Source organism: Salmo trutta, chromosome 27 (genome assembly GCF_901001165.1).
Source record: "Salmo trutta chromosome 27, fSalTru1.1, whole genome shotgun sequence".
NCBI lineage: Eukaryota > Metazoa > Chordata > Actinopteri > Salmoniformes > Salmonidae > Salmo > Salmo trutta.
In genome coordinates, this window is record NC_042983.1 from 46,017,155 (window position 1) to 46,045,088 (window position 27,934).

General features: G+C 45.6%; 2 protein-coding genes across 3 annotated transcripts; one reads left to right on the forward strand and one right to left on the reverse strand.

Moving 5' to 3' along the window:
* Positions 1 to 68: 68 nt before the first annotated feature.
* LOC115165074 (protein yippee-like 1) lies at positions 69 to 27,934 on the reverse strand. 2 transcript variants are annotated; one of them, XM_029718112.1, is made up of 5 exons: positions 26,901 to 27,934; positions 9,465 to 9,778; positions 1,756 to 1,799; positions 1,537 to 1,645; positions 69 to 575 (listed from the first exon to the last, which is right to left on the reverse strand). In XM_029718112.1, exons 2-5 carry the CDS (start codon positions 9,579 to 9,581, stop codon positions 486 to 488), a joined length of 360 nt encoding a protein of 119 aa, XP_029573972.1. In that variant the 5' UTR covers positions 9,582 to 9,778; positions 26,901 to 27,934; the 3' UTR covers positions 69 to 485. The 2 variants fall into 2 exon arrangements, with proteins under 2 accessions (XP_029573972.1, XP_029573973.1); XM_029718113.1 differs by lacking the exon at positions 26,901 to 27,934 and having other exon boundaries at positions 9,465 to 9,859.
* On the forward strand, positions 20,638 to 21,923 carry LOC115165117 (bromodomain-containing protein DDB_G0280777-like; the record flags this gene model as incomplete). The annotated part of the gene is made up of 1 exon (XM_029718151.1): positions 20,638 to 21,923. A coding segment is annotated over one exon (597 nt), but the record flags the coding sequence as incomplete, so codon positions are not given.

A 27,934-nucleotide genomic window follows, 5' to 3' on the forward strand; every position in this document is an offset into this window, starting at 1 on the left:
TCTCCAGTTCAACAGGCTGCTGCTCCTCTCTCCAGTTCAACAGGCTGCTGCTCCTCTCTCCAGTTCAACACGCTGCTGCTCCTCTCTCCGGTTCAACACGCTGCTGCTCCTCTCTCCGGTTCAACAGGCTGCTGCTCCTCTCTCCGGTTCAACAGGCTGCTCCTCTCTCCGGTTCAACAGGCTGCTGCTCCTCTCTCCAGTTCAACAGGCTGCTCCTCTCTCCAGTTCAACAGGCTGCTGCTCCTCTCTCCAGTTCAACAGGCTGCTCCTCCTCTCTCCAGTTCAACAGGCTGCTCCTCTCTCCGGTTCAACAGGCCGCTCCTCTCTCCGGTTCAACAGGCCGCTCCTCTCTCCGGTTCAACAGGCCGCTCCTCTCTCCGGTTCAACAGGTGATTGATTGTTGCTCAGTGAAGTCCGATAGAGCTTTGATAGGTCAGAGGTCATTAAAGGGGCGGTAGCAGGACGTGATGTCACGGGAAGTGAAGTCACTCCCAGCCGTTGTCCTTGATCATGTGAGTGAGCTCAATGATGAACTTCCCCTCCTTGTACTTCTGGCTGCTCTCAAACGCATGTTCCTGGAGGAGAGAAGACAACAGCAGCATGAGGTTTAGCAGACACTCCATACAGTCAGACAACAGCAGCATGAGGTTTAGCAGACACTCCATACAGTCAGACAACAGCAGCATGAGGTTTAGCAGACACTCCATACAGTCAGACAACAGCAGCATGAGGTTTAGCAGACACTCCATACCGTCAGACAACAACAGCATGAGGTTTAGCAGACACTCCATACAGTCAGACAACACCAGCATGAGGTTTAGCAGACACTCCATACAGTCAGACAACAACACCAGCATGACGTTTAGCAGACACTCCATACAGTCAGACAACAACAACAGCATGAGGTTTAGCAGACACTCCATACAGTCAGACAACAACAACAGCATGAGGTTTAGCAGACACTCCATACAGTCAGACAACAGCAGTCTGCTGTCTGTCAGCACCTCTACAACTCTTAACACAGCCATGTACAGGTAACTGCCAAAATAAAGGAAACACGAGAGTAAACGAGGGATACGAAGTATAATGAAAGCAGGTGCTTCCACACAGGTGTGGTTCCTGAGTTAATTAAGCATTTAAAACATCCCATCATGCTTTGGGAGGGTCCTGTATAAAAACGCCCAGCTGCCCATTATGTTGGCTACCGTGGATCGGAGAAGAGATCTCAGTGATGGATCTCAAAGGAGCACAGGGGGGGGGGGTTTAAAGGGTGTCTTAAAGTGTGTCTCAGTCACCAGATTTTGGAGCGACGCCTGATATTCAACATTTCATTGTAAGGCAACACAGAGACTCAACCACCAGTGATGTGGGATAGTTGTTCATTTCTCTTCTACTTCTATGCTTGAACAAATCTGAATAATCATTTTAACTGGACGAAGTGGGTTGATTTAAGCAGTGTCTCTTGTTGTGTGCGACACAGTTACTAGCGCTGTACGTTGGGTTTGGTTTGAGCGGTAGGTACAGTAGGTGGCTTACGTATTTCCAGCCCAGAGTGGTTTTACAGTTTTCACAGTAGATGTCAGCGACGGCATGTAAACCTGTCAGGAGAACCCGCTCCTCGGCCGGCCCACAGCCCACGTTCACACTGAGGGAGAGGGTTAAAGTTACTTTTAAAAATACTTTTTACACAGACAATTGTACTTCTGGCTTTGCAACTTTTCAGCTGAGCCCAATGAGTTATTACAGCTTACTTACACAGAGTTGAAGAGATAGGCTCTCCCCTGGCTGCCTTGGAATGACTGGAACAGAAAGAGAAAAGAATGCCTGAGGATAGACTGAGGCCCGAAAACACACCATACACCTGTAAACACACCATGCACCTGTAAACACACCATGCACCTGTAAACACACCATACACCTGTAAACACACCATACATCTGTAAACACACTGTAAACACACCATACACCTGTAAACACACTGTAAACACACCATACATCTGTAAACACATCTGTAAACACACCATACATCTGTAAACACACCACACACCTGTAAACACACCATACATCTGTAAACACACCATACATCTGTAAACACACTGTAAACACACCATACATCTGTAAACACACCACACATCTGTAAACACACCACACACCTGTAAACACACCATACACCTGTAAACACACCATACATCTGTAAACACACCATACACCTGTAAACACACCATACACCTGTAAACACACCATACACCTGTAAACACACCATACACCTGTAAACACACCATACACCTGTAAACACACCATACACCTGTAAACACACCACACATTTGTAAACTGACTGTAAACACACCATACATCTGTAAACACACCATACATCTGTAAACGCACCATACATCTGTAAACACACTGTAAACACACCATACATCTGTAAACGCACCATACATCTGTAAACGCACCACACATCTGTAAACGCACCACACATCTGTAAACACAACACACATCTGTAAACGCACCACACATCTGTAAACACATCTGTAAACGCACCATACATCTGTAAACACACCATACACCTGTAAACACACCATACATCTGTAAACACACCATACATCTGTAAACACACCATACACATCACACATCTGTAAACACACTGTAAACACACCAAACATCTGTAAACACACCATACATCTGTAAACACACCATACATCTGTAAACACACCATACATAGTTCAAGATGCAGAGAGGAAAAACTGTAATAAAAGAAACCAACTCCAGCACACTGGTATTGTTCTGGTGTTTGTGGATGCTGTACAATGGTGACCCTGGTGGTGACCCTGGTGGTGACCCCACTCCCTGCGGGTGTCTTGGGGGGAGTTGGGATATGCAAAACACATTTCCATTACAGTGTAACAGGACAAATATAAACACCACCAAATTATTACTATTATTATTAATGTTCTCTATTTTTACTAATGACCTATCACTAGCATTGAATACAGCCAGTGTGTAAATGTACACTGATGATTCAACATTACACACGTCACCTAGCACAGCTAGTGAAATCACTGCAACACTTAAAGAACGGGTGGCGAGTAACACTTAGTAACACGTTCCTCCAAAAATATACACTACTGTTCAAAGGTTCACTTAGAAGAAGAAAAAAAATGTGTCCATTAAAATAACATCAAATTGATCAAAAATACTGTGTAGACATTATTAATGTTGTAAATGACTATTGTAGCTGGAAATGGCTGATTTTTTATGGAATATCTACATAGGCGTACAGAGGCCCATTATCAGTAACCATCACTCCTGTGTCCCGATGGCATGTTGTGTTACCTAATTCAAGTTGATCATTTTAAACGGCTAATTGTTCATTAGAAAGCCCTTTTGCAATTATGTTAGCACAGCTGATTAAAGCAGCAATAACCTGGCCTTCTTTAGACTAGTTGAGTATCTGGAGCATCAGCATTTGTGGGTTCGATCACAGGCTCAAAATGGCCAGAAACAAAGTACTTTCTTGTCAGTCTATTCTTGTTCTGAGAAATGAAGGCTATTCCATGTAAGAAATCCCTTCACAGAACAGCGCAAACTGGCACCAACCAGAATAGAAAGAGGAGCGGGAGGCCCCGGTGCACAACTGAACAAGATGACAATTACATTAAAGTGTCTAGTTTGAGAAACCGACACCTCGCAATTCCTCAACTGGCAACTTCATTAAATATTACCCGCAAAACACCAGTCTCAACGTCAACAGTGAAGAGGCGACTCTGGGATGCTGGCCTTCTAGGCAGAGTTCCTCTGTCCAGTCTCAACGTCAACAGTGAAGAGGCGACTCCGGGATGCTGGCCTTCTAGGCAGAGTTCCTCTGTCCAGTGTCTGTTTTTTTTCCCACCTTAATCTTGTCTTTTTATTGGCCAGTTTGAGATATGGCTTTTTCTTTGCAACTCTGCCTAGAAGGCCAGCATCCCGGAGTAGCCTCTTCACTGTTGACACTATGTAAACTGGAAACCAACTCATATATCCTGAGGCTGCATTTATTGTAGCTGGGGATTTTAACAAAGCAAATTTGAGAACAAGGCTACCTAAATTCTATCAGCATATTGATTGCACTATGTGCGGGTGTAATACACATGATCACTGCTACTCTAACTTCCGCAATGTATAGAAAGCCCTCCCCCGCCCTCTCTTCGGCAAATCTGACCACGATGCCATCTTGCTCCTACCGTCTTACAGGCAGAAACTCAAACAGGATGTACCAGTGACTAGAACCATTCGACGCTGGTCTAACCAATCGGAATCCACACTTCAAAGTGGAGTCGCCATTCAATGGCTCAAGCACGAGACCTATGTGGCAGGGTCTACAGGAAATCACAGACTACAAAAAGACTACAAAAAGACTACAAAAAGAAAACCAGACACGTTACGGACACCGACGTCACGCTTCCACACAAACAAAACACTTTCTTTGCCCGCTTTGAGGATAACACAGTGCCACAGTCGCAGCCCACTAACAAGGGCAGCACCCCCCCCCCCCCCCCCCTCTCCTTCACTGTAGCCAACGTGAGCAAAACATTTAAACGTGTTAACCCTCGCAAGGCTGCCGGCCCAGACGGCATCCCTAGCCGCGTCCTCAAAACATGCGCAGACCAGCTGGCTGGGGTGTTTACGGACATATTCAATCGCTCCCTATCAGTCTGCTGTCCCACATGCTTCAAGATGGCCACCATTGTTCTTGTACCCAAGAAGGCAAAGATAACTGAACTAAATGACTATCGACCCATAGCACTCACTTCTGTCATCATGAAGTGCTTGAGAGACAAGTCAAGGATCATATCACATCCACTTTACCGGCCACCCTAGACCCATTTCACTTTACCGCCCCAACAGGTCCACAGATGATACAATCGTCATCACACTGCCCTATCCCATCTGGACAAGAGGAATACCTATGTAACAGTGCTGTTCATACAGCTCAGCATTCAACAACCTCCGAGCTCATCATCAAGCTGGAGACCCTGGTTTTCTCAACCCGAGCCACTGCCTGTTCACCCTGCTATGATCCAGAAGGCGAGGTCAGTACAGGTGCATCAAAGCTGGGACAGAGAGACTGAAAACAGCTTCTATCTCAAGGTCATCAGACTGCTAAACAGCAATCACTAACTCAGAGAGGCTGCTGCCTACATTGAGACCAAAGTACTGGCCACTTTAATAAATGGATCACTAGTCACTTTAAAACAATGCCACTTTAATAATGTTGACATATCTTACATTACTCATATCACATGTATATACTGTATTTTATACCATCTATTTCACCTTGCCTATGCCGCTCAGCCATCACTCATCCATATACTTATATGTACATATTCTCATTCACCCCTTTAGATTTGTGTGTATTAGGTAGTTGTTGTGGAATTGTTAAATTACTTGTTAGATGTTACTACACTGTTGGAACTAGAAGCACAAGCATTTTGCTACACTCGCATTAACATCTGCTAACCATGTGTATGTGACTGTCACGTCCTGACCCTTGTAAGATGTCATTTTCTATAGTAGAGTAGGTCAGGGCGTGACAGGGGGTGATTTGGGTGGTTTTCTATTTCTATGTTTAAGTTCTAGTTTTTCTATTTCTATGTTGTTGTTTTTTGGGTTGATCTCCAATTGGAGGCAGCTGGTCCTCATTGCCTCAAATTGGAGATCATATTTAAGTAGGGGTTTTTCTTCCTGGGTGATTGTTTGTGAGTAGTGTTTGTTCTCTTCTGCGTCATGGTTTGTTGTTTTTTGTCTATTCAGTTATTTTTATGTATTGCATGAGTTTCACAGAGTAAATAAAATGTGGAACTATCAACACACTGCGCATTGGTCCCCTTTATATGACGCCCGTGACAGTGACCAATAACATTTAATTTCATTTTATTTGGTGCCAGGTTTCCTCCAGATGTGACGCTTGGCATTCAGGCCAAAGACTTCAATCTTGATTTGATCAGACCAGAGAATCTTGTTTCTCATGGTCTGAGAGTCCTTTTGGTGACTTTTGGCAAACTCCAAGTGGGCTGTCACATGCCTTTACTGAGGAGGGGCTTCCGTCTGGCCACTATCCTGAAAGCCTGATTAGTGGAGTGCTGCAGAGATGGTTGTCCTTCTGGAAGGTTCTCCCATCTCCATAGAGGAACTCTGGAGCTCTGTCAGAGTGACCATTAGGTTCTGGGTCACCTCCCTGACCAAGGCCCTTCTCCCCCGATTGCTCAGTTTGGCCGGGCGGCCAGCTCTAGGAAGAGTCTTGGTGGTTCCAAACTTTTTCCATTTAAGAATGATGGAGGCCACTGTGTTTTTGGGGACCTTCAACGCTGCAAAACATTTTTGGTACCCTTCACCAGATCTGTGCCTCAACACAATCCTGTATCGGAGCTCTACGGACAATTCCTTCGACCACATGGCTTGGTTTTTACTTTGACATGCACCGTCAACTGTGGGACCTTTATATAGACAGGTGTGTGCCTTTCCAAATCATGTCCAATCAATTGAATTTACCACAGGCGGACTCCAATCAAGTTGTAGAAACATCTCAAGGATGATCAATGGAAACAGGATGCAACTGAGCTCAATTTCGAACCTCATAGCAAAGGGTCTGAATACTTATGTAATTAAGGTATTTCTGTTTTGTATTTTTATTAAATTTGCACGAAAAAAAATGTATTCTAAAAACATGTTTTCGCTTTGTCATTATGGGGGATTGTGTGGATTGGCCAGCGGCACGTTACTGCAGACATGGTAATCTGAGCCATCTGATTGGCCAGCGGTACGTTACTGCAGACATGGTAATCTGAGCCATCTGATTGGCCAACGGTACGTTACTGCAGACATGGTAATCTGAGCCATCTGATTGGCCAGCGGTACGTTACTGCAGACATGGTAATCTGAGCCATCTGATTGGCCAGCGGTACGTTACTGCAGACATGGTAATCTGAGCCATCTGATTGGCCAGCGGTACGTTACTGCAGACATGGTAATCTGAGCCATCTGACTGGCCAGCGGTACGTTACTGCAGACATGGTAATCTGAGCCATCTGATTGGCCTTAGTGCACTTGATTTGATCTATGGGCCCGACGGGAAGGCAGAGTTTGTGCCTTCAGACACATTACATGGTTCAAAATGTTAACAGTTTGCCTACCTGGCGTGCAGGGCAGGTGAATCAGGTGCACCTACCACCAACAGCCCTAGACGAATAAGCAAAATATAGGAATGCAAGACTTTATCATTGGCTTTTAAACAGAAATGTTTGGAGATCGATTAGGAATGCCTTGGAGATGGACCAGTCGATCGCGATCGACCAGGTGGTGACCACTTCTCTAGACAGTTAAATCTCGTGCTTCTCTCTGTGGGTTGATATTTCTGCTTGGCAGTAACGGGTCGCTGCGGCGCAGTTTAGCGGAAACGCTGCATCTGAAATGTCTGAGCAACAACAGATAAAGTTGTTAAATTGTTAAATTCCCTGTGGTCCATAAATCCACCTCTTGAAGTTATGCATTCCTCTGAGTTTTGGCAAGAGTTCATCCATGAAATCAGTTATAGGTGCCAGGGCCCTGTGAAGAGGGGGAACTAGGAGTGTCTGGAGAGAAGTGGGCATGGTGAGTAGAGGAGGGAAAAGGACAAGGAGTTTACAAAATAAACCTGCTGACAACGATACACGATTACAATATAAACCTGCTGACTACGACACAGCAGCTCTTAAATATCACCTGGGCCAGCAGCTCTTAAATATCACCTGGGCCAGCAGCTCTTAAATATCACCTGGGCCAGCAGCTCTTAAATATCACCTGGGCCAGCAGCTCTTAAATATCACCTGGGCCAGCAGCTCTTAAATATCACCTGGGCCAGCAGCTCTTAAATATCACCTGGGCCAGCAGCTCTTAAATATCACCTGGGCCAGCAGTTCTTAAATATCACCTGGGCCAGCAGTTCTTAAATATCACCTGGGCCAGCAGTTCTTAAATATCACCTGGGCCAGCAGCTCTTAAATATCACCTGGGCCAGCAGCTCTTAAATATCACCTGGGCCAGCAGCTCTTAAATATCACCTGGGCCAGCAGCTCTTAAATATCACCTGGGCCAGCAGCTCTTAAATATCACCTGGGCCAGCAGCTCTTAAATATCACCTGGGCCAGCAGTTCTTAAATATCACCTGGGCCAGTAGCTCTTAAATATCACCTGGGCCAGCAGCTCTTAAATATCACCTGGGCCAGCAGCTCTTAAATATCACCTGGGCCAGCAGTTCTTAAATATCACCTGGGCCAGCAGCTCTTAAATATCACCTGGGCCAGCAGCTCTTAAATATCACCTGGGCCAGTAACTCTTAAATATCACCGGGGCCAGCAGCTCTTAAATATCACCTGGGCCAGCAGCTCTTAAATATCACCTGGGCCAGCAGCTCTTAAATATCACCTGGGCCAGCAGCTCTTAAATATCACCTGGGCCAGCAGCTCTTAAATATCACCTGGGCCAGCAGCTCTTAAATATCACCTGGGCCAGCAGCTCTTAAATATCACCTGGGCCAGCAGCTCTTAAATATCACCTGGGCCAGCAGCTCTTAAATATCACCTGGGCCAGCAGCTCTTAAATATCACCTGGGCCAGCAGCTCTTAAATATCACCTGGGCCAGCAGCTCTTAAATATCACCTGGGCCAGCAGCTCTTAAATATCACCTGGGCCAGCAGCTCTTAAATATCACCTGGGCCAGCAGCTCTTAAATATCACCTGGGCCAGCAGTTCTTAAATATCACCTGGGCCAGCAGCTCTTAAATATCACCTGGGCCAGCAGCTCTTAAATATCACCTGGGCCAGCAGCTCTTAAATATCACCTGGGCCAGCAGCTCTTAAATATCACCTGGGCCAGCAGTTCTTAAATATCACCTGGGCCAGCAGCTCTTAAATATCACCTGGGCCAGCACAGGTGAAACACATACTGACTAAAGAGGTGACACCACTCGGTGTCCCCATGTTCTAAACGTGCTGACGTTGAGATATAAATGGAAAATCCAAAGCCACTAACAGAATGCAGCTGTAGGTGTTTGTGTTTAAAGATGAGTTTGTCATGGTTGGCCATGTGTGCCCGACTGTGTGTGTGTGTGTGGATGTGTTTAACAATTCTTGTGGGGACCAGAAGTCCCCATAAGAGTAGTTAACAAACAAAAATTTGACCAACTGGGGACATTTTGTTGGTCCCCACAAGGTTAAATGTTATTTCTAGGGGTTTAGGGTTAAGTTTAGAATTAGGTTAAGGGTTAGGAGCTTGGGTTAGTTTTAGGGTTAGGTTGAAGGTTAGGTTTTTGTGTTAAGGTTAGGGTTAAGATTTGGGTTAAGTTAAGAGTATGGGTGTGGGGGTTAGAGAAAATAGGATTTTGAATGGGACTGAATTGTGTGTCCCCACAAGGTTAGCTGTACAAGACTGTGTGTTTGTCTGTGCCTACCTTAGAGATGAGTTCGTCGTGATTGGCCAGGTGTGCCCGACAGTGTATACAGCTGTAGGTGCGATGGCACGAGGGCAGGTAGGCCTGGAACGTCTTCGACTTGGTCATCTTCACCATGTCACATGGGCGGCGCTCTGGGCTGTGATTGGCTACTGTGTCGGGGGCTGCGGCGTCCGGGTTAGCGGTGGACGAGGAGCAGCTCTGCTGAACTTTCTGACAGAAGCAGCACTGGAAGATGCAAGCAAAAGCCGTCGTTGTTGAGGAGTGGGTGTGTGGCGGTTAGGCTCCACACAGCAACCATGAGAAAACTACACCTGGAGAGGAGGACCAGAAGAGGGTTAGTGTGCTGCATCAAAATACATCAAGTTAGTTGATCAGCGAATGAATGATTAGTGATCAGTTGGAACCCTGATCTGATGACTTAGGGGTGGCCAGACGTAGCCTCTTAATCCCACTGTAATGTAAAGTCAATGTTTTTACCTCTTTATACTGCTGTAATGTAAAGTCCATGTTATTACCTCTTTATACTGCTGTAATATAAAGTACATGTTATTACCTCTTTATCCTGCTGTAATGTAAAGTCAAATCAAATCAAATGTATTTATATAGCCCTTCTTACATCAGCTGATATCTCAAAGTGCTGTACAGAAACCCAGCCTAAAACCCCAAACAGCAAGCAATACAGGTGTAGAAGCACGGTGGCTAGGAAAAACTCCCTAGAAAGGCCAAAACCTAGGAAGAAACCTAGAGAGGAACCAGGCTATGAGGGGTGGCCAGTCCTGTTCTGGTTGTGCCGGGTGGAGATTATAACAGAACATGGCCAAGATGTTCAAATGTTCATAAATGACCAGCATGGTCAAATAATAATAATCACAGTTGTCGAGGGTGCAACAGGTCAGCACCTCAAGAGAAAATGTCAGTTGGCTTTTCATAGCCGATCATTGAGAGTATCTCTACCGCTCCTGCTGTCTCTAGAGAGTTGAAAACAGCAGGTCTGGGACAGGTAGCACGTCCGGTGAACAGGTCAGGGTTCTATAGCCGCAGGTAGAAGAGTTGAAACTGGAGCAGCAGCATGGCCAGGTGGACTGGGGACAGCAAGGAGTCATCATGTCAGGTAGTCCTGAGGCATGGTCCTAGGGCTCAGGTCCTCCAAGAGAGAGAAAGAAAGAAAAGAGAGAAAGAGAGAATTAGAGAGAGCATACTTAAATTCACACAGGACACCGGATAAGACAGGAGAAATACTCCAGATATAACAGACTGACCCAAGCCCCCCGACACAAACTACTGCAGCATAAATACTGGAGGCTGAGACAGGAGGGGTCAGGAGACACTGTGGCCCCATCCGACGATACCCCCGGACAGGGCCAAACAGGAAGTATATAACCCCACCCACTTTGCCAATGCACAGCCCCCACACCACTAGAGGGATATCTTCAAACACCAACTTACCATCCTGAGACAAGGCCGAGTATAGCCCACAAAGATCTCCGCCACGGCACAACCCAAGGGGGGGCGCCAACCCAGACAGGAAGACCACGTCCGTAACTCAACCCACTCAAGTGACGCACCCCTCCTAGGGACGGCATGAAAGAGCACCAGTAAGCCAGTGACTCAGCCCCTGTTATAGGGTTAGAGGCAGAGAATCCCAGTGGAGAGAGGGGAACCGGCCAGGCAGAGACAGCAAGGGTGGTTCGTTGCTCCAGAGCCTTTCCGTTCACCTTCACACTCCTGGGACAGACTACACTCAACATAGGACCTACTGAAGAGATGAGTCTTCAGTAAAGACTTAAAGGTTGAGACCAAGTCTGCATCTCTCACATGGGTAGGCAGACTATTCCATAAAAATTGAGCTCTATAGGAGAAAGCCCTGCCTCCAGCCGTTTGCTTAGAAATTCTAGAGACAATTAGGAGGCCTGCGTCTTGTGACCGTAGCGTACGTGTAGGTATGTACGGCAGGACCAAATCGGAAAGATAGGTTAGGGTTAGCCCATGTAATGCTTTGTAGGTTAGCAGTAAAACCTTGAAATCAGCCCTTGCCTTAACAGGAAGCCAATGTAGGGAGGCTAATGCTGGAGTAATATGATCGAATTGTTTGGTTCTAGTCAGGATTCTAGCAGCCGTATTTAGCACTAACTGAAGTTTATTTAGTGCTTTATCCGGGTAGCTGGAAAGTAGAGCATTGCAGTAGTCCAACCTAGAAGTAACAAAAGCATGGATTAATTTTTCTGCATCATTTGTGGACAGAAAGTTTCTGATTTTTGCAATGTTACGTAGATGGAAAAAAGCTGCCCTTGAAACAGTCTTGATATGTTCTTCAAAAGAGAGATCAGGGTCCAGAGTAATGCCGAGGTCCTTCACAGTTTTATTTGAGACGACTGTACAACCATCAAGATTAATTGTCAGATTTAACAGAAGATCTCTTTGTTTCTTGGGACCTAGAACAAGCATCTCTGTTTTGTCTGAGTTTAAAAGTAGAAAGTTTGTGGCCATCCACTTCCTTATGTCTGAAACACAGGCTTCTAGCGAGGGCAATTATGGGGCTTCACCATGTTTCATTGAAATGTACAGCTGTGTGTCATCCGCATAGCAGTGAAATTTAACATTATGTTTTCGAATGACATCACCAAGAGGTAAAATATATAGTGAAAACAATAGTGGTCCTAAAACGGAACCTTGAGGAACACCGAAATTTACAGTTGATTTGTCAGAGGACAAACCATTCACAGAGACAAACTGATATCTTTCTGACAGATAAGATCTAAACCAGGCCAGAACTTGTCCGTGTAGACCAATTTGGGTTTACAATCTCTCCAAAAGAATGTGGTGATCGATGGTATCAAAAGCAGCACTAAGATCTAGGAGCACGAGGACAGATGCAGAGCCTCGGTCTGACAGCAGTTACCACCTTCACAAGTGCAGTCTCAGTGCTATGATGGGGTCTAAAACCAGACTGAAGCGTTTCGTATACATTATTTGTCTTCAGGAAGGCAGTGAGTTGCTGCGCAACCGCTATTTCTAAAATTTTTGAGAGGAATGGAAGATTCGATATAGGCCGATAGTTTTTTATATTTTCTGGGTAAAGGTTTGGCTTTTTCAAGAGAGGCTTTATTACTGCCACTTTTAGTGAGTTTGGTACTCATCCGGTGGATAGAGAGCCGTTTATTATGTTCAACATAGGAGGGCCAAGGACAGGAAGCAGTTCTTTCAGTAGTTTAGTTGGAATAGGGTCCAGTATGCAGCTTGAAGGTTTAGAGGCCATGATTATTTTCATCATTGTGTCAAGAGATATAGTACTAAAACACTTTAGTGTCTCCCTTGATCCTAGGTCCTGGCACAGTTGTGCAGACTCAGGACAACGGAGATTTGGAGGAATACGCAGATATAAAGAGGAGTCCGTAATTTGCTTTCTAATGATCATGATCTTTTCCTCAAAGAAGTCCATGTTATTACCTCTTAATCCCGCTGTAATGTAAAGTCCATGTTATTACCTCTTAATCCTGCTGTAATGAATCCAAGATGGCGTAGCAGTTCAGACGTCCTGTCGTGTCCCGTGTATATATATATATATTTACATATTTTTTCTTCACTTATCTTTTTACATTTTTTTTTTCTAAATACTCAACCTCAAAGCACTCTCCTGCAACCCGCCTCATCAATTAAAAAAAAAAAAAAAAAAGTATTATTTACCTCATCTGAATTCCACGACAGAAGCTAGCCAGAGGTTAGCCATTTTCACTGGCTAACGTTGAAGTTCAGCTAGCTACGGTTAGCTGTCCTCAGCTATCCATTAGCTCGAAAAGCTATCGCCAGTTTTTGTACAGCGCGACTCAGACCAGAGCATATCGGACCTATTCTCTCTCCTTTCCTCGATTTCTACCGCAGGCTCTGGACATTTACACCTGGATCTTGCAGCTAACTAGCTGCTACCTGAGTGACTATTGGCAACGTCGGTCACGGAATTTAACACACACTATTACGGAGCTTGCTAGCTAGCCAGCTGAAGAGTTCCGTCAGCCACTCGTGGGCTATTCCTGAGCTAGCCAGCTGAAGTGTCTCCTGGGCTACAACTCACCTATCCTGACCCGTTTTACTGCCGATGCGGAGCCCCATTGGGTTTTCACGACTGGATCACCGACGTTATCTGCCCGAGGGAGTTGTCCAACTGGCCCCTCCGTCGCGACGTAACCTGATCGCCCATCTGCGGCCAGCTAATCGTTAGCTGTCTTTTCGGCTGCGATCTGAATAGGTCTGTCGGACACTTTTCTTGGGCCACTATAACTAACTATTTTGCCAACTTGGACAGGTCCCCCCTTCCACACGGAACCCCACTAACCCACAGACGGAAACGCACGAGGCGGCTAAAAACAGACCTCCCATCTAACACCAGCTTGCTACCTATGGCCCGGCTAGCTGTCTGAATCTCACTGGACCCTCTGATCACTCGGCTAAGCATGCCTCTCCTTAATGTCAATATGCCTTGTCCATTGCTGTTCTGGTTAGTGTTTATTGGCTTATTTCACTGTAGAGCCTCTAGCCCTGCTCATTATACCTTATCCAACCTCTCAGTTCCTCCACCCACACATGCTATGACATCTTCTGGTTTCAATGATGTCTCTAGAGACAATATCTCTCTCATAATCACTAAATGCCTAGGTTTACCTCCTCTGTACTCACATCCCACCATACCTTTGTCTGTACATTATACCTTGAAGCTATTTTATCGCCCCCAGATACCTGCTCCTTTTTCTCTCTATTCTGGACGTCACAGACGACCAATTCTTATAGCTTTTAGCCGTACCCTCATACTCATTCTTCTCTGCTCCTCTGGGGATGTAGAGGTGAATCCAGGCCCTGCAGTGCCTGGCTCCACACCTACTCCCCAGGCGCTCTCTTTTGATGACTTCTGTAACCGTAATAGCCTTGGTTTCATGCATGTTAACATTAGAAGCCTCCTCCCTAAGTTTGTTTTATTCACTGCTTTAGCACACTCTGCCAACCCGGATGTCCTAGCTGTGTCTGAATCTTGGCTTAGGAAGTCCACCAAAAACGGTGAAATCATCATCCCTAACTACAACGTTTTCAGACAAGATAGAACGACCAAAGAGGGCGGTGTTGCAATCTACTGCAGAGATAGCCTGCAGAGTCCTGTCCTGCTATCCAGGTCTGTACCCAAACAATTTGAACTTCTACTTCTAAAAATCCATCTCTCCAAAAACAAGTCTCTCACCGTTGCCGCCTGCTATAGACCCCCCTCGGCCCCTAGCTGTGCTCTGGACACCATATGTGAACTGATTGCCCCCCATCTATCTTCAGAGCTCGTGCTACTAGGCGACCAAACTGGGACATGCTTAACACCCCAGCCATTCTACAATCCAAGCTTGATGCCCTCAATCTCACACAAATTATTAATGAACCCACCAGGTACAACCCCAAAGCCGCAAACTCTGGCACCCTCATAGATATCATCCTAACCAATGTGCCCTCTAATTACACCTCTGCTGTTTTCAACCAAGATCTCAGCGATCACTGCCTCATTGCCTGCACCCGTAATGGTTCAGCGGTCAAACGACCTCCACTCATCACTGTCAAACGCTCCCTGAAACATTTCAACGAGCAAGCCTTTCTAATCGACCTGGCCCTGGTATCCTGGAAGGATATTGACCTCATCCCGTCAGTAGAGGATGCCTGGTTATATTTTAAAAATGCCTTCCTCTCCATCTTAAATAAGCATGCCCCTTTCAAGAAATTTAGAACCAAGAACAGATATAGCCCTTGGTTCTCCCCAGACCTGACTGCCCTTAACCAACACAAAAATATCCTGTGGCGTTCTGCATTAGCATCGAACTGCCCCCGTGATATGCAACTTTTTAGGGAAGTTAGAAACCAATATACACAGGCAGTTAGAAACGCCAAGGCTAGCTTTTTCAAACAAAAATTTGCTTCGTGCAACTCCAACTCTAAAAAGTTCTGGGACATTGTAAAGTCCATGGAGAATAAGAACACCTCCTCCCAACTGCCCACTGCACTGAGGATAGGAAACTCTGTCACCACCGATAAGCCCACTATAATTGAGAATTTCAATAAGCATTTTTCTACGGCTGGCCATGCTTTCCACCTAACTACCCCTACTGCATTCAACAGCACTGCACCCCCCACAGCTACTCGCCCAAACCTCCCCCATTTCTCCTTCTCCCAAATCCATTCAGCTGATGTTCTGAAAGAGCTGCAAAATCTGGACCCCTACAAATCAGCTGGGCTTGACAATCTGGACCCTTTCTTTCTAAAATTATCTGCCGAAATTATTGCAACCCCTATTACTAGCCTGTTCAACCTCTCTTTCGTGTCGTCTGAGATTCCCTTAGATTGGAAAGCAGCTGCTGTCATCCCCCTCTTCAAAGGAGGTGACACTCTTGACCCAAATTGCTACAGACCTATATCCATCCTACCCTGCCTTTCTAAGGTCTTCGAAAGCCAAGCCAACAAACAGATTACCGACTATTTCGAATCCCACCGCACCCTCTCCGCTATGCAATCTGGTTTCAGAGCTGGTCATGGGTGCAACTTCAGCCACGCTCAAGGTCCTAAACGACATCGTAACCGCCATCGATAAGAAACAATACTGTGCTGCCGTATTCATTGACCTGGCCAAAGCTTTTGACTCTGTTAATCACCACATCCTCATCGGCAGACTTAGTAGCCTTGGTTTCTCAAACGATTGCGTCGCCTGGTTCACCAACTACTTCTCTGACAGAGTTCAGTGTGTCAAATCGGAGGGCCTACTGTCTGGACCTCTGGCAGTCTCTATGGGGGTACCACAGGGTTCAATTCTTGGGCCAACTCTTTTCTCTGTATACATAAATGATGTCGCTCTTGCTGCTGGTGAATCTCTGATCCACCTCTACGCAGACGACACCATTCTGTATACTTCTGGCCCTTCTTTGGACACTGTGTTAACAACCCTCCAGACGAGCTTCAATGCCATTCAACTCTCCTTCCGTGGCCTCCAACTGCTCCTAAACACAAGTAAAACTAAATGCATGCTCTTCAACCGATCGCTGCCTGCACCTGCCCGCCCATCCAGCATAACTTCTCTGGACGGTTCTAACTTAGAATTTGTGGACAACTACAAATACCTAGGTGTCTGGTTAGACTGTAAACTTTCCTTCCAGACTCACATCAATCATCTCCAATCCAAAGTGAAATCTAGAATTGGCTTCCTATTTCGCAACAAAGCATCCTTCACTCATGCTGCCAAACATACCCTCGTAAAACTGACCATCCTACCAATCCTCGACTTCGGCGATGTCATTTACAAAATAGCCTCCAATACCCTACTCAACAAGCTGGATGCAGTCTATCACAGCGCCATCCGTTTTGTCACCAAAGCCCCATATACAACCCACCACTGCGATCTGTATGCTCTCGTTGGCTGGCCTTCACTTCATAATCGTCGCCAAACACATTGGCTCCAGGTCATCTACAAGACCCTGCTAGGTAAAGTCCCCCCTTATCTCCGCTCACTGGTCACCATAGCAGCACCCACCTGTAGCACGCGCTCCAGCAGGTATATCTCTCTGGTCACCCCTAAAGCCAACTCCTCCTTTGGTCATCTCTCCTTCCAGTTCTCTGCTGCCAACGACTGGAACGAACTACAAAAATCTCTGAAATTGGAAACACTTATCTCCCTCACTAGCTTTAAGCACCAGCTGTCAGAGCAGCTCACAGATCACTGCACCTGTACATAGCCCATCTATAATTTAGCCCAAACTACTACCTCTTCCCCTACTGTATTTATTTATTTTATTTATTTTGCTCATTTGCACCATATTATTTATATTTGAACTTTGAACTTTCTTCAAACTACAAATCTACCATTCCAGTGTTTTTCTTGCTATACTTTATTTACTTTGCCACCATGGCATTTTTTTGCTTTTACCTCCCTTATCTCACATCATTTGCTCACATTGTATATAGTCTTATTTTTATTTTTTTTCTACTGTATTATTGACTGTATGTTGTTTACTCCATGTGTAACTCTGTGTTGTTGTATGTTGTCGAACTGCTTTGCTTTATCTTGGCCAGGTCGCAATTGTAAATGAGAACTTGTTCTCAACTTGCCTACCTGGTTAAATAAAGGTGAAATAAAAAAAAATAAAAAAAATAATGTAAAGTCCATGTTATTACCTCTTAATCCCGCTGTAATGTAAAGTCCATGTTATTATCTCTTTATCCTGCTGTAATGTAATGTCCATTGTCGTGTCTTTGGCTATGCCGGATTAAGTGATATGACATGCTAACTTATAAAATGATTTCTCTTTAATTAATATTACCTGATTAAGCTAATCATGTAAATGTAATTAACTAGAAAGTCGGGGCACCACGGAAGAACGTTTATAGAGCCGTTATCTTCCGAATAAACTCTTAAAATACTTTGTAATATTTTACATCGATAGCAGTCAATATTAACCCTTGTCTTATTTTCAGTCTCATAATGAAAGTTGTAAATTCTTGGTTATCTTCACGAACCCTGGCTAACAAGTTGAATCAGCAATACAAAATTGGGTTTAATTATTTATTTACTAAATACCTAAACTAATCACACAGAATTACAAATACACCGAATACAAATGATGTCATACAGAAAACGTCCTGGTGGACGGAACCTGTATGAAAGCTGGTTACACAAAGGAAAGGGGGTTGGGCTTGAATGAAAGAGCGGGAAGATTTAGGAACGAAGAAACAGCAGCTATGCTATCGTAAATACATTATCTTGTGTATTCTAAATTACCGCCCATTTGGAAAAGGAAAATGCAATAAATATTTACTCTGAGCTGTGCTTCGGTAGATTGGTCGTAGATGCTGGCCGGGTTGGCCAACAGATCTTCCTGTAAACTCTTAAGAATGTCTCTGGTGGTAAATTGGATACGTGGTGGTATCTTCGTCCGTCTGTTAGACTGGATCCGTCGTCCGTCCTTTCCTAGCCCCCGTCTACAGCGGCCGCTGCTAACTCAACGGCTAGGAAGTATCACTTCTGTAGTGAATAAGCTCAAAGTTCATACCAGTTCATACCATAGCTCACGCCGAGGTTGGCTTAGTTCTGTCCTTGACATGTGTGTCCTTCTAAGGTAGATGCTGCAGACCTCACGTGCTGGAACTACCTGGTTATCTTTTCGTCAAAGGCTTATATAGTGGAGAGGGGGGAAGGAGGTGTTTCATCGTTTATAACCCCTGTCTCTTAACAGGGTTGGGCCACTGATCAAGCAGGGCACTTTCCTTATGAAAACCCAATTCTCTCATTTGGAAGCTAAAATTACATTTAATCTCCTAACAAACAATTTCAATATCAAACATTTCAATTGCATAACAATTCCATGTGACTCTGATAACTAGAGGGTGTATACTTTCCCAGGTACAGTTTATGTCGTCCTGTCATCAGTCATAATGTCTCAGATAACAACGAACTGACATCCATACTCATTACGTTCCAAAGCATATTTCCAACTGGTTTTATTACCAAAATATGGTTCCTTTCCCCATTTGTTTGATGTTCCCAGACTCTCTATATTTAACAGGACAGCAGTCCTTCAGGACAGCAGTCCTTCAGTAGGGTCAGAGAGGGGAAGGGAGAAAGGTATTTATGGGGGGGGTCATAAACCTTACCCACAGGCCAACGTCATGACACCATGTTATTACCTCTTAATCCCACTGTAATTACATTTACATTTACATCATTTAGCAGACGCCCTTATCCAGAGCGACTTACAGTAGTGGATGCATACATTTCATACATTATTTTTCTGTGCTGGCCCCCCGTGGGAATCGAACCCACAACCCTGGTGTTGCAAACACCATGCTCTACCAACTGAGCTACAATGTAAAGTCTATGTTATTACCTCTTAATCCTGCTGTAATGTAAAGTCCATGTTATTACCTCTTAATCCTGCTGTAATGTAAAGTCCATGTTATCACCTCTTAATCCCGCTGTAATGTAAAGTCCATGTTATTACCTCTTTATCCCGTGATGTAATGTAAAGTCCTTCCAAGTTTTGTTTGCACCCTTTGACACAGTTGAAAAGGCTACACTGCACCTGTGATCAGAGAGGGGAAGTCTCAGAGAATGGATGCACTACTTGGCTATGTCTCAAACGGCATCCTATTCCCTGTGTAGAACACTACTCTTCACCTGGGCTACAGGGCTCGGGTCAAAACAAGTGCATCACATAGGAAATAGGATGCCGTTTTCAACACAAGGTCAGGGCACTGTGGAGAGAGCAGACTGACCAGCAGCCAATCAGAAAGACAAACAGACTGATCAGCAGCCAATCAGGAAGACAAACAGACTGATCAGCAGCCAATCAGGAAGACAAACAGACTGACCAGCAGCCAATGAGAAGGACAAACAGACTGACCACTAGGTAATCAGGAAGACAGACTGACCACTAGCTAATCAGGAAGACAAACAGACTGACCAGCAGCCAATGAGAAAGACAAACACAGACCACTAGCTAATCAGGAAAAAAAGGGTAGAGTCTGTTTTTTTGTGGCAGCGTACACTTATGTCCACATCACGCCTTGTGTAGTGGATATCCACTAGGGGGAGGCCAGAGTAGCTTACCAAGCAAGAGGGGCCTTGTGTAGTGGATATCCACTAGGGGGAGGCCAGAGTAGCTTACCAAGCAAGAGGAGCCTTGTGTAGTGGATATCCACTAGGGGAAGGCCAGAGTAGCTTACCAAGCAAGAGGAGCCTTGTGTAGTGGATATCCACTAGGGGGAGACAGAGTAGCTTGAACTGCAACAGCTTGAACAGCAACAGCATGAACTGCAACAGCTTGAACTGCAACAGCTTGAACAGCAACAGCTTGAACTGCAACAGCTTGAACAGCAACAGCTTGAACTGGAACAGCAACAGCTTGAACTGCAACAGCTTGAACAGCAACAGCATGAACTGCAACAGCTTGAACAGCAACAGCATGAACTGCAAAAGCTTGAACAGCAACAGCTTGAACTGCAACAGCTTGAACTGCAACAGCTTGAACAGCAACAGCTTGAACAGCAACAGCTTGAACTGGAACAGCTTGAACAGCAACAGCAACAGCATGAACTGCAACAGCTTGAACTGCAACAGCTTGAACTGCAACAGCTTGAACAGCAACAGCATGAACAGCAACAGCATGAACAGCAACAGCTTGAACAGCAACAGCCTGAACTGCAACAGCTTGAACAGCAACAGCTTGAACAGCAACAGCTTGAACTGCAACAGCTTGAATTGCAACAGCTTGAACTGGAACAGCTTGAACTGGAACAGCTTGAACAGCAACAGCTTGAACTGCAACAGCTTGAACTGCAACAGCTTGAACTGCAACAGCTTGAACTGCAACAGCATGAACAGCAACAGCTTGAACAGCAACAGCTTGAACTGCAACAGCTTGAACTGCAACAGCTTGAACTGCAACAGCATGAACTGCAACAGCTTGAACTGCAACAGCATGAACAGCAACAGCTTGAACTGCAACAGCTTGAACTGCAACAGCTTGAACTGCAACAGCTTGAACTGCAACAGCTTGAACTGCAACAGCTTGAACTGGAACAGCTTGAACTGGAACAGCTTGAACTGCAACAGCTTGAACTGCAACAGCTTGAACAGCAACAGCTTGAACTGCAACAGCTTGAACTGCAACAGCTTGAACTGCAACAGCTTGAACTGCAACAGCTTGAACTGCAACAGCACGAACTGCTCTTACTACTCAGGAGAAGGAAAAAAAATGACTGAGAAAATGTTGAGTTCATCCACTGAACACTACAAGAGATGGAGAATACATAAATCATCTGGCCAATTCATCCACTGAACACCGTCCAACCTATACAAAGCATTGACAAGAAAATACATTTTCAATACTTTCGGATGTCGGTTGCCAGATTTGACGACTTGCTGCAGCGGCATTGGAATGATCTGTTTTGTTTTTTCAAGGCCAGAGTGTTTGCCGGGGACCCAGACCCAGAGCCCATATGTCTTTGTGGGAGACGAGGCATTCCCTCTGATGGTAAACCTGACGGGACCATATCCAGGTAAGATATGCTAAATACATGTGACTATACATATGTGAAAATTATACCAAAATAGACTGAAATTATATGCCACATAAAAGTGATCTGGAGTCCCTGTAAGAGGATAGGGGGCCTATAGGCTAAACAGTTACTGTACACAGTTAATGGCCTTTATATTCGTGTCCAATACCAATGGAAACACTGTTTATTCAAAAGGTTTCCCGAGAACTGCTTTGGGATCCGTGATGGAAGATCCTGGGACGAGCCCCTGAAGTTTCCCCAGAGAAAGCTGAGACCATTGTGAAGGCCTGCGTGGCCCTCCACAACTACCTTCACACCACAGACACTGGACTACACAGAGTTGTCAACACAGTACATCCAACTCATTGTTTGTTGAACACCACATCCACTGGGGACCTGCGTCTAGGAGAGTGGAGACAGCTGGTACAAGGGGACACCATTTTCATGGACCCAAGAAATATGTTACACACTTGGTTTTGATGTTTTTCTTATTCACATTATATAAATAAAGACTACCATCATGACAGTCACTTGTTTTATTTTTTATTAGCCTAGACCCTGAGACATTTACCGAACCTTGTGTTACGAAGAGTGGCCTTTCAATGGAGACCTTCCTGCTATGGTCCATGGTCATCTGGGGAGGACTTCCTGCTATGGTCCATGGTCATGTGGAGAGGACTTCCTGCTATGGTCCATGGTCATGTGGGGAGGCCTTCCTGCTATGGTCCATGGTCATGTGGAGAGGCCTTCCTGCTATGGTCCATGGTCATGTGGGGAGGCCTTCCTGCTATGGTCCATGGTCATGTGGAGAGGCCTTCCTGCTATGGTCCATGGTCATGTGGGGAGGCCTTCCTGCTATGGTCCATGGTCATGTGGGGAGGCCTTCCTGCTATGGTCCATGGTCATGTGGAGAGGCCTTCCTGCTATGGTCCATGGTCATGTGGGGAGGCCTTCCTGCTATGGTCCATGGTCATGTGGAGAGGCCTTCCTGCTATGGTCCATGGTCATTTGTAGAGGTCTTTTAATGGAGACTTTCCTTCTTTGGTCCATGGGTGAGAGTCCAGCTGTAGACTATAAGGACATCCCCCCAAGACATCTACAGAGCTCATGTACAAAACTGAGTGACTGATTCAGAATAGGAATATTTTCTGCCACAAGTACAAATAACCAGACAAAGACATTTGCAGACCATTTAGATATGTATGTTTGAAACCAGGAGTAAAATTGTGTAATGTAAAACAATGTAAAATAATTCTGCAATATAAAACACAGGATGCCAATAAGAAAAGCATTTTTGTCAAACAAAAAGCGCGTTAAGAAAACTGCTTTCAAAAGTGGTATGAAATAAGTAAACACCAATCAATTACCTACCACCTTAACGTGTGAGTACGAATTTAAAAAAAATAAGCAATTAAAGAAAACATGTTAACTAACATCTGTACAAATTTGTTCAGCACACAACAGCAGTTTTTGGGGTGAGACGGCTCTGTCTCACTCGGGAGGGGACGTGGTGGACATGGCTCTGTCTCACTCGGGAGGGGACACGGCTCTGTCTCACTCGGGAGGGGACGGAGTGGACACGGCTCTGTCTCACTCGGGAGGGGACGGAGTGGACACGGCTCTGTCTCACTCGGGAGGGGACACGGCTCTGTCTCACTCGGGAGGGGACGGAGTGGACACGGCTCTGTCTCACTCGGGAGGGGACCTGGTGGACACGGCTCTGTCTCACTCAGGAGGGGACGAGTGGACACGGGTCTGTCTCACTCGGGAGGGGACGGAGTGGAGACGACTCTGTCTCACTCGGGAGGGGACCTGGTGGACACGGCTCTGTCTCACTCGGGAGGGGACGGAGTGGACACGGCTCTGTCTCACTCGGGAGGGGACCTGGTGGACACGGCTCTGTCTCACTCGGGAGGGGACGGAGTGGACACGGCTCTGTCTCACTCGGGAGGGGACCTGGTGGACACGGCTCTGTCTCACTCGGGAGGGGACGGAGTGGACACGGCTCTGTCTCACTCGGGAGGGGACCTGGTGGACACGGCTCTGTCTCACTCGGGAGGGGACGGAGTGGACACGGGTCTGTCTCACTCGGGAGGGGACGAAGTGGAGACGACTCTGTCTCACTCGGGAGGGGACCTGGTGGACACGGCTCTGTCTCACTCGGGAGGGAACGTGGTGGACACGGCTCTGTCTCACTCGGGAGCGGACGTGGTGGACAGCGCTCTGTCTCACTCGGGAGCGGACGTGGTGGACACGGTTCTGTCTCTCTCGGGAGGGGACGGAGGGGACCAACAGGAAGACACCCTCCATGGTACCATGACGTCGTACACGGCCTTTGCTGGACACTGCAGCCGTATCTGTAACTCCTGTTGCCATTTCTTTAACTCATCCACCCACTGCATAATGTCAGTGTCCAAAGGATCCTCAGCGGTCTTACTCTTCCCGGGTCACTGGAGCTGGGGCGGAGGTTGATGGAGTTGCTGGGCAGAGAGCACGGGTGCGGCTGGACGGTGCGTTGGGGGGAGAGAAGGGTGCGCCTGGACGGTGGGAGGGGAGAGAGAAGGGTGCGTCTGGACGGTGGGAGGGGAGAGAGAAGGGTGCACCTGGACGGTGGGAGGGGAGAGAGAAGGGTGCACCTGGACGGTGGGAGGGGAGAGAGAAGGGTGCGCCTGGACGGTGGGAGGGGAGAGAGAAGGGTGCACCTGGACGGTGGGAGGGGAGAGAGAAGGGTGCACCTGGACGGTGGGAGGGAGAGAGAAGGGTGCACCTGGACGGTGGGAGGGGAGAGAGAAGGGTGCACCTGGACGGTGGGAGGGAGAGAGAAGGGTGCACCTGGACGGTGGGAGGGGAGAGAGAAGGGTGCACCTGGACGGTGGGAGGGAGAGAGAAGGGTGCACCTGGACGGTGGGAGGGGAGAGAGAAGGGTGCACCTGGACGGTGTGTTGGGAGGAGAGAGAAGGGTGCGTCTGGAGTTTCCTATGGTATTTATTAATTTGTGGATATCCATCATCCATTTCATATGGTATGTTACTAATTACAATTCATATGATATGTTGCAGATTTGCTAAATGTACGATATCTTACTAATTCCTATTTGTTGTTGCTTACGTTAGCTAGGTGGCTAATGTTAGCTAGGCTAGGGGTTAAGGTTAGGATTTAGGTCAAAGGGTTAAGGTTGGCTAAAAAGATTAATGTTAGCATGTTAGCTAACCCTTCCCCTAACACTAAGTAGTTGCAAACTAGCTAAAAAGTAATAAGTAGTTGCAAAGTTGCTCAAATGATAAAGTTGTCCGAGATCAGAACATACAACCATTGGGTTGCTAGACCATGCATTATACTTATCCACCCTCTTTTTGTTTTTTCCTTAATAACCTCTTACATCTAGATGTTCCGCTAGCGGAACACCTGCTCCAATATCCAATGATGGCCGTGGCGCGAAATACAAATTCCTCTAAAATCCGAAAACTTCCATTTTTCAAACATATGACTATTTTACAGCATTTTAAAGACAAGACTCTCGTTAATCTAACCACACTGTCCGATTTCAAAAAGGCTTTACAACGAAAGCAAAACATTAGATTATGTCAGCAGAGTACCCAGCCAGAAATAATCAGACACCCATTTTTCAAGCTAGCATATAATGTCACAAAAACCCAGAAGACAGCTAAATGCAGCACTAACCTTTGATGATCTTCATCAGATGACAACCCTAGGACATTATGTTATACAATGCATGCATGTTTTGTTCAATCAAGTTCATATTTATATAAAAAAACAGCTTTTTTACATTAGCATGTGACGTTCAGAACTAGCATACCCCCCGCAAACCTCCGGTGAATTTACTAAATTACTCACGATAAACGTTCACAAAAAACATAACAATTATTTTAAGAATTATAGATACAGAACTCCTCTATGCACTCGATATGTCCGATTTTAAAATAGCTTTTCGGTGAAAGCACATTTTACAATATTCTCAGTAGATAGCCCGGCATCACAGGGCTAGCTATTTAGATACCCACCCAGTTTAGCCTTCACCAAAATCAGATTTACTATTAGAAAAGTTTGATTACCTTTCCGGTTCTTCGTCAGAATGCACTCCCAGGACTTCTACTTCAATAACAAATGTAGGTTTGGTCCAAAATAATCCATAGTTATGTTCCATCAGCGACGTTTTGTTCGTGCGTTCTAGACACTATCCCAATGGTAAATAAGGGTCGTGCGCATGGCGCATTTCGTGACAAAAGATTTCTAAATATTTCATTACCGTACTTCGAAGCATGTCAACCGCTGTTTAAAATCAATTTTTATGCCATTTTTCTCGTAAAAAAGCGATAATATTCCGACCGGGAATCTGTGTTTCGGTAAATAGAGGGAAAAACAGAAAGGCGGGGGCGGCCAGTGCACGAGCCTAAGCCCTTTGTCCTCTGATAGACCACTTAGCAAAAGCGCTCGTGTGTGTCAGCCAGGGCTTTGAATTACGTCATTCAACTTTTTCCCGGGCTCTGAGAGCCCATTGGAGCCGTAGGAAGTGTCACGTAACAGCAGAGATCCTTTGTAATAGATAGAGATGACAAAGAAGGGCAAGAAATGGTCAGACAGGGTACTTCCTGTACAGAATCTTCTCACGTTTTGGCCTGCCAAATGAGTTCTGTTATACTCACAGACACCATTCAAACAGTTTTAGAAACTTTGGAGTGTTTTCTATCCAAAGCTAATAATTATATGCATATTCTAGTTTCTGGGCAGGACTAATAATCAGATTAAATCGGGTACGTTTTTTATCCAGCCGTGAAAACACTGCCCCCTAGCCATAAGAGGTTTTAAGTAAACTTCTGTCTTATATAACCATACCAAACGTAATATATCATACTAATTTCAGTGTCCCGGATTTACTTTACTATGTTACGTCTTGTCTATGAGACCAGGCTGCCCAGTGAGACAATGGGTTTGCATAAAAGGAAACAGATAATTCTGATCCTTTTGGGTAAAACACTAGGGTAAATCCTGTCTGCAAAATGTGCCACTAGTGGGGAGGTGAAACAAATTACAGCAAACTATTAGATTATACTGGGTTATAACCATACTCATAGCCCATGGACATGATGTCCAAGTTTGTAAACTCTCCATGGCTGAAAATGTGGTCCCGTATGGCTCAGTTGGTAGAGCATGGTGTTTGCAACGCCAGGGTTGTGGGTTCGATTCCCACGGGGGACCAGTACGGAAAAAATGTATGAAATATATGCATTCAATACTGTAAATCGCTCTGGATAAGAGCGTCTGCTAAATGACGTAAATGTAAATGAAAATAGAATTAGGCTGATCATTGAATTGATTGAAGCAGAATTATTATAGATCACATATACTTACGCAAAAAATAAGTATTCCCCTTTGAATGGAGGAAATGATCTCCACGCTGAAGACTGATGTCATGTTCAGAACACTGGTCTTGGTCCGTGCACGGTCTGTCACGGTCCCAAGACAGAGACGTCACCCTTAATGCATCTGACTCATATCGCCATCCGGTCCAGCAGAACCCGACCTGTGCAGGCAGGGAACTCAATGATAAAGCTGTAGTCTGTCTGTATCTTGATCTGGCAAAACGGCTGCCGCCGAACAACAGCAGCATGCGGGTTTAGGGTACAAACAAACTATTTATCTGTACAGTCTATTCATAGGCGTCTACACGGTGGGTTGGGTCTTTTTTTCAGTCTGCGCAAATGGTTCCAGATTCAGATCGAGCCTCAAGTGACTCATTCCACTCACAAATAATAACCCAGCAGGCTGAGGAAGTTATAGATGTACGGTAGCCTTGTCTAGGATGGTTCCTGCTATTCAGATGGTACACCGTGAGAACAACACGTTTAAAGTCCTAAATAAAAAGCTTCTCGGCTTTAATGAGCGGGCTTGGTTTCTCTGGGTGATGCCAACTCCCATGTAGCTGGGTCACCGACGACGTCAGCTGGTCTGCAGACTATCCCGTCACTACTGCAGCTTGCTCCAAATAATGAATGGATTTCATGTTGTTGTTGTGTCCTCGGCGAGGTTTAGCTCTAGTGAGGATCATATGACGCCAGCACGCACGATTCTTCACTATATTCAAGTTTCAGTAAATCGGATTCTTTGCCATTTGATGTGTTGAGTGGTTTATTGTGGTGATGATGATAGTCACTGTCCTAAATCATTACATTCGAACTTGTTACGGAAATACTATTGCCCTCCTCTTTAACGAATAAGGACCAATAAAAAAAACTGAGCAACCCTCCAACAACCAATCGCTTACGGGGGGCCGGTCTTAACTGTGATTGAGGGCCAATAGCAGGTCTGCAGTCTAGACCAAACCGCGTGCAAGGCCTTGGCTTGTTTTTGGTGACGCGCGCCCCCGAGAAAGACACGTGCCAATG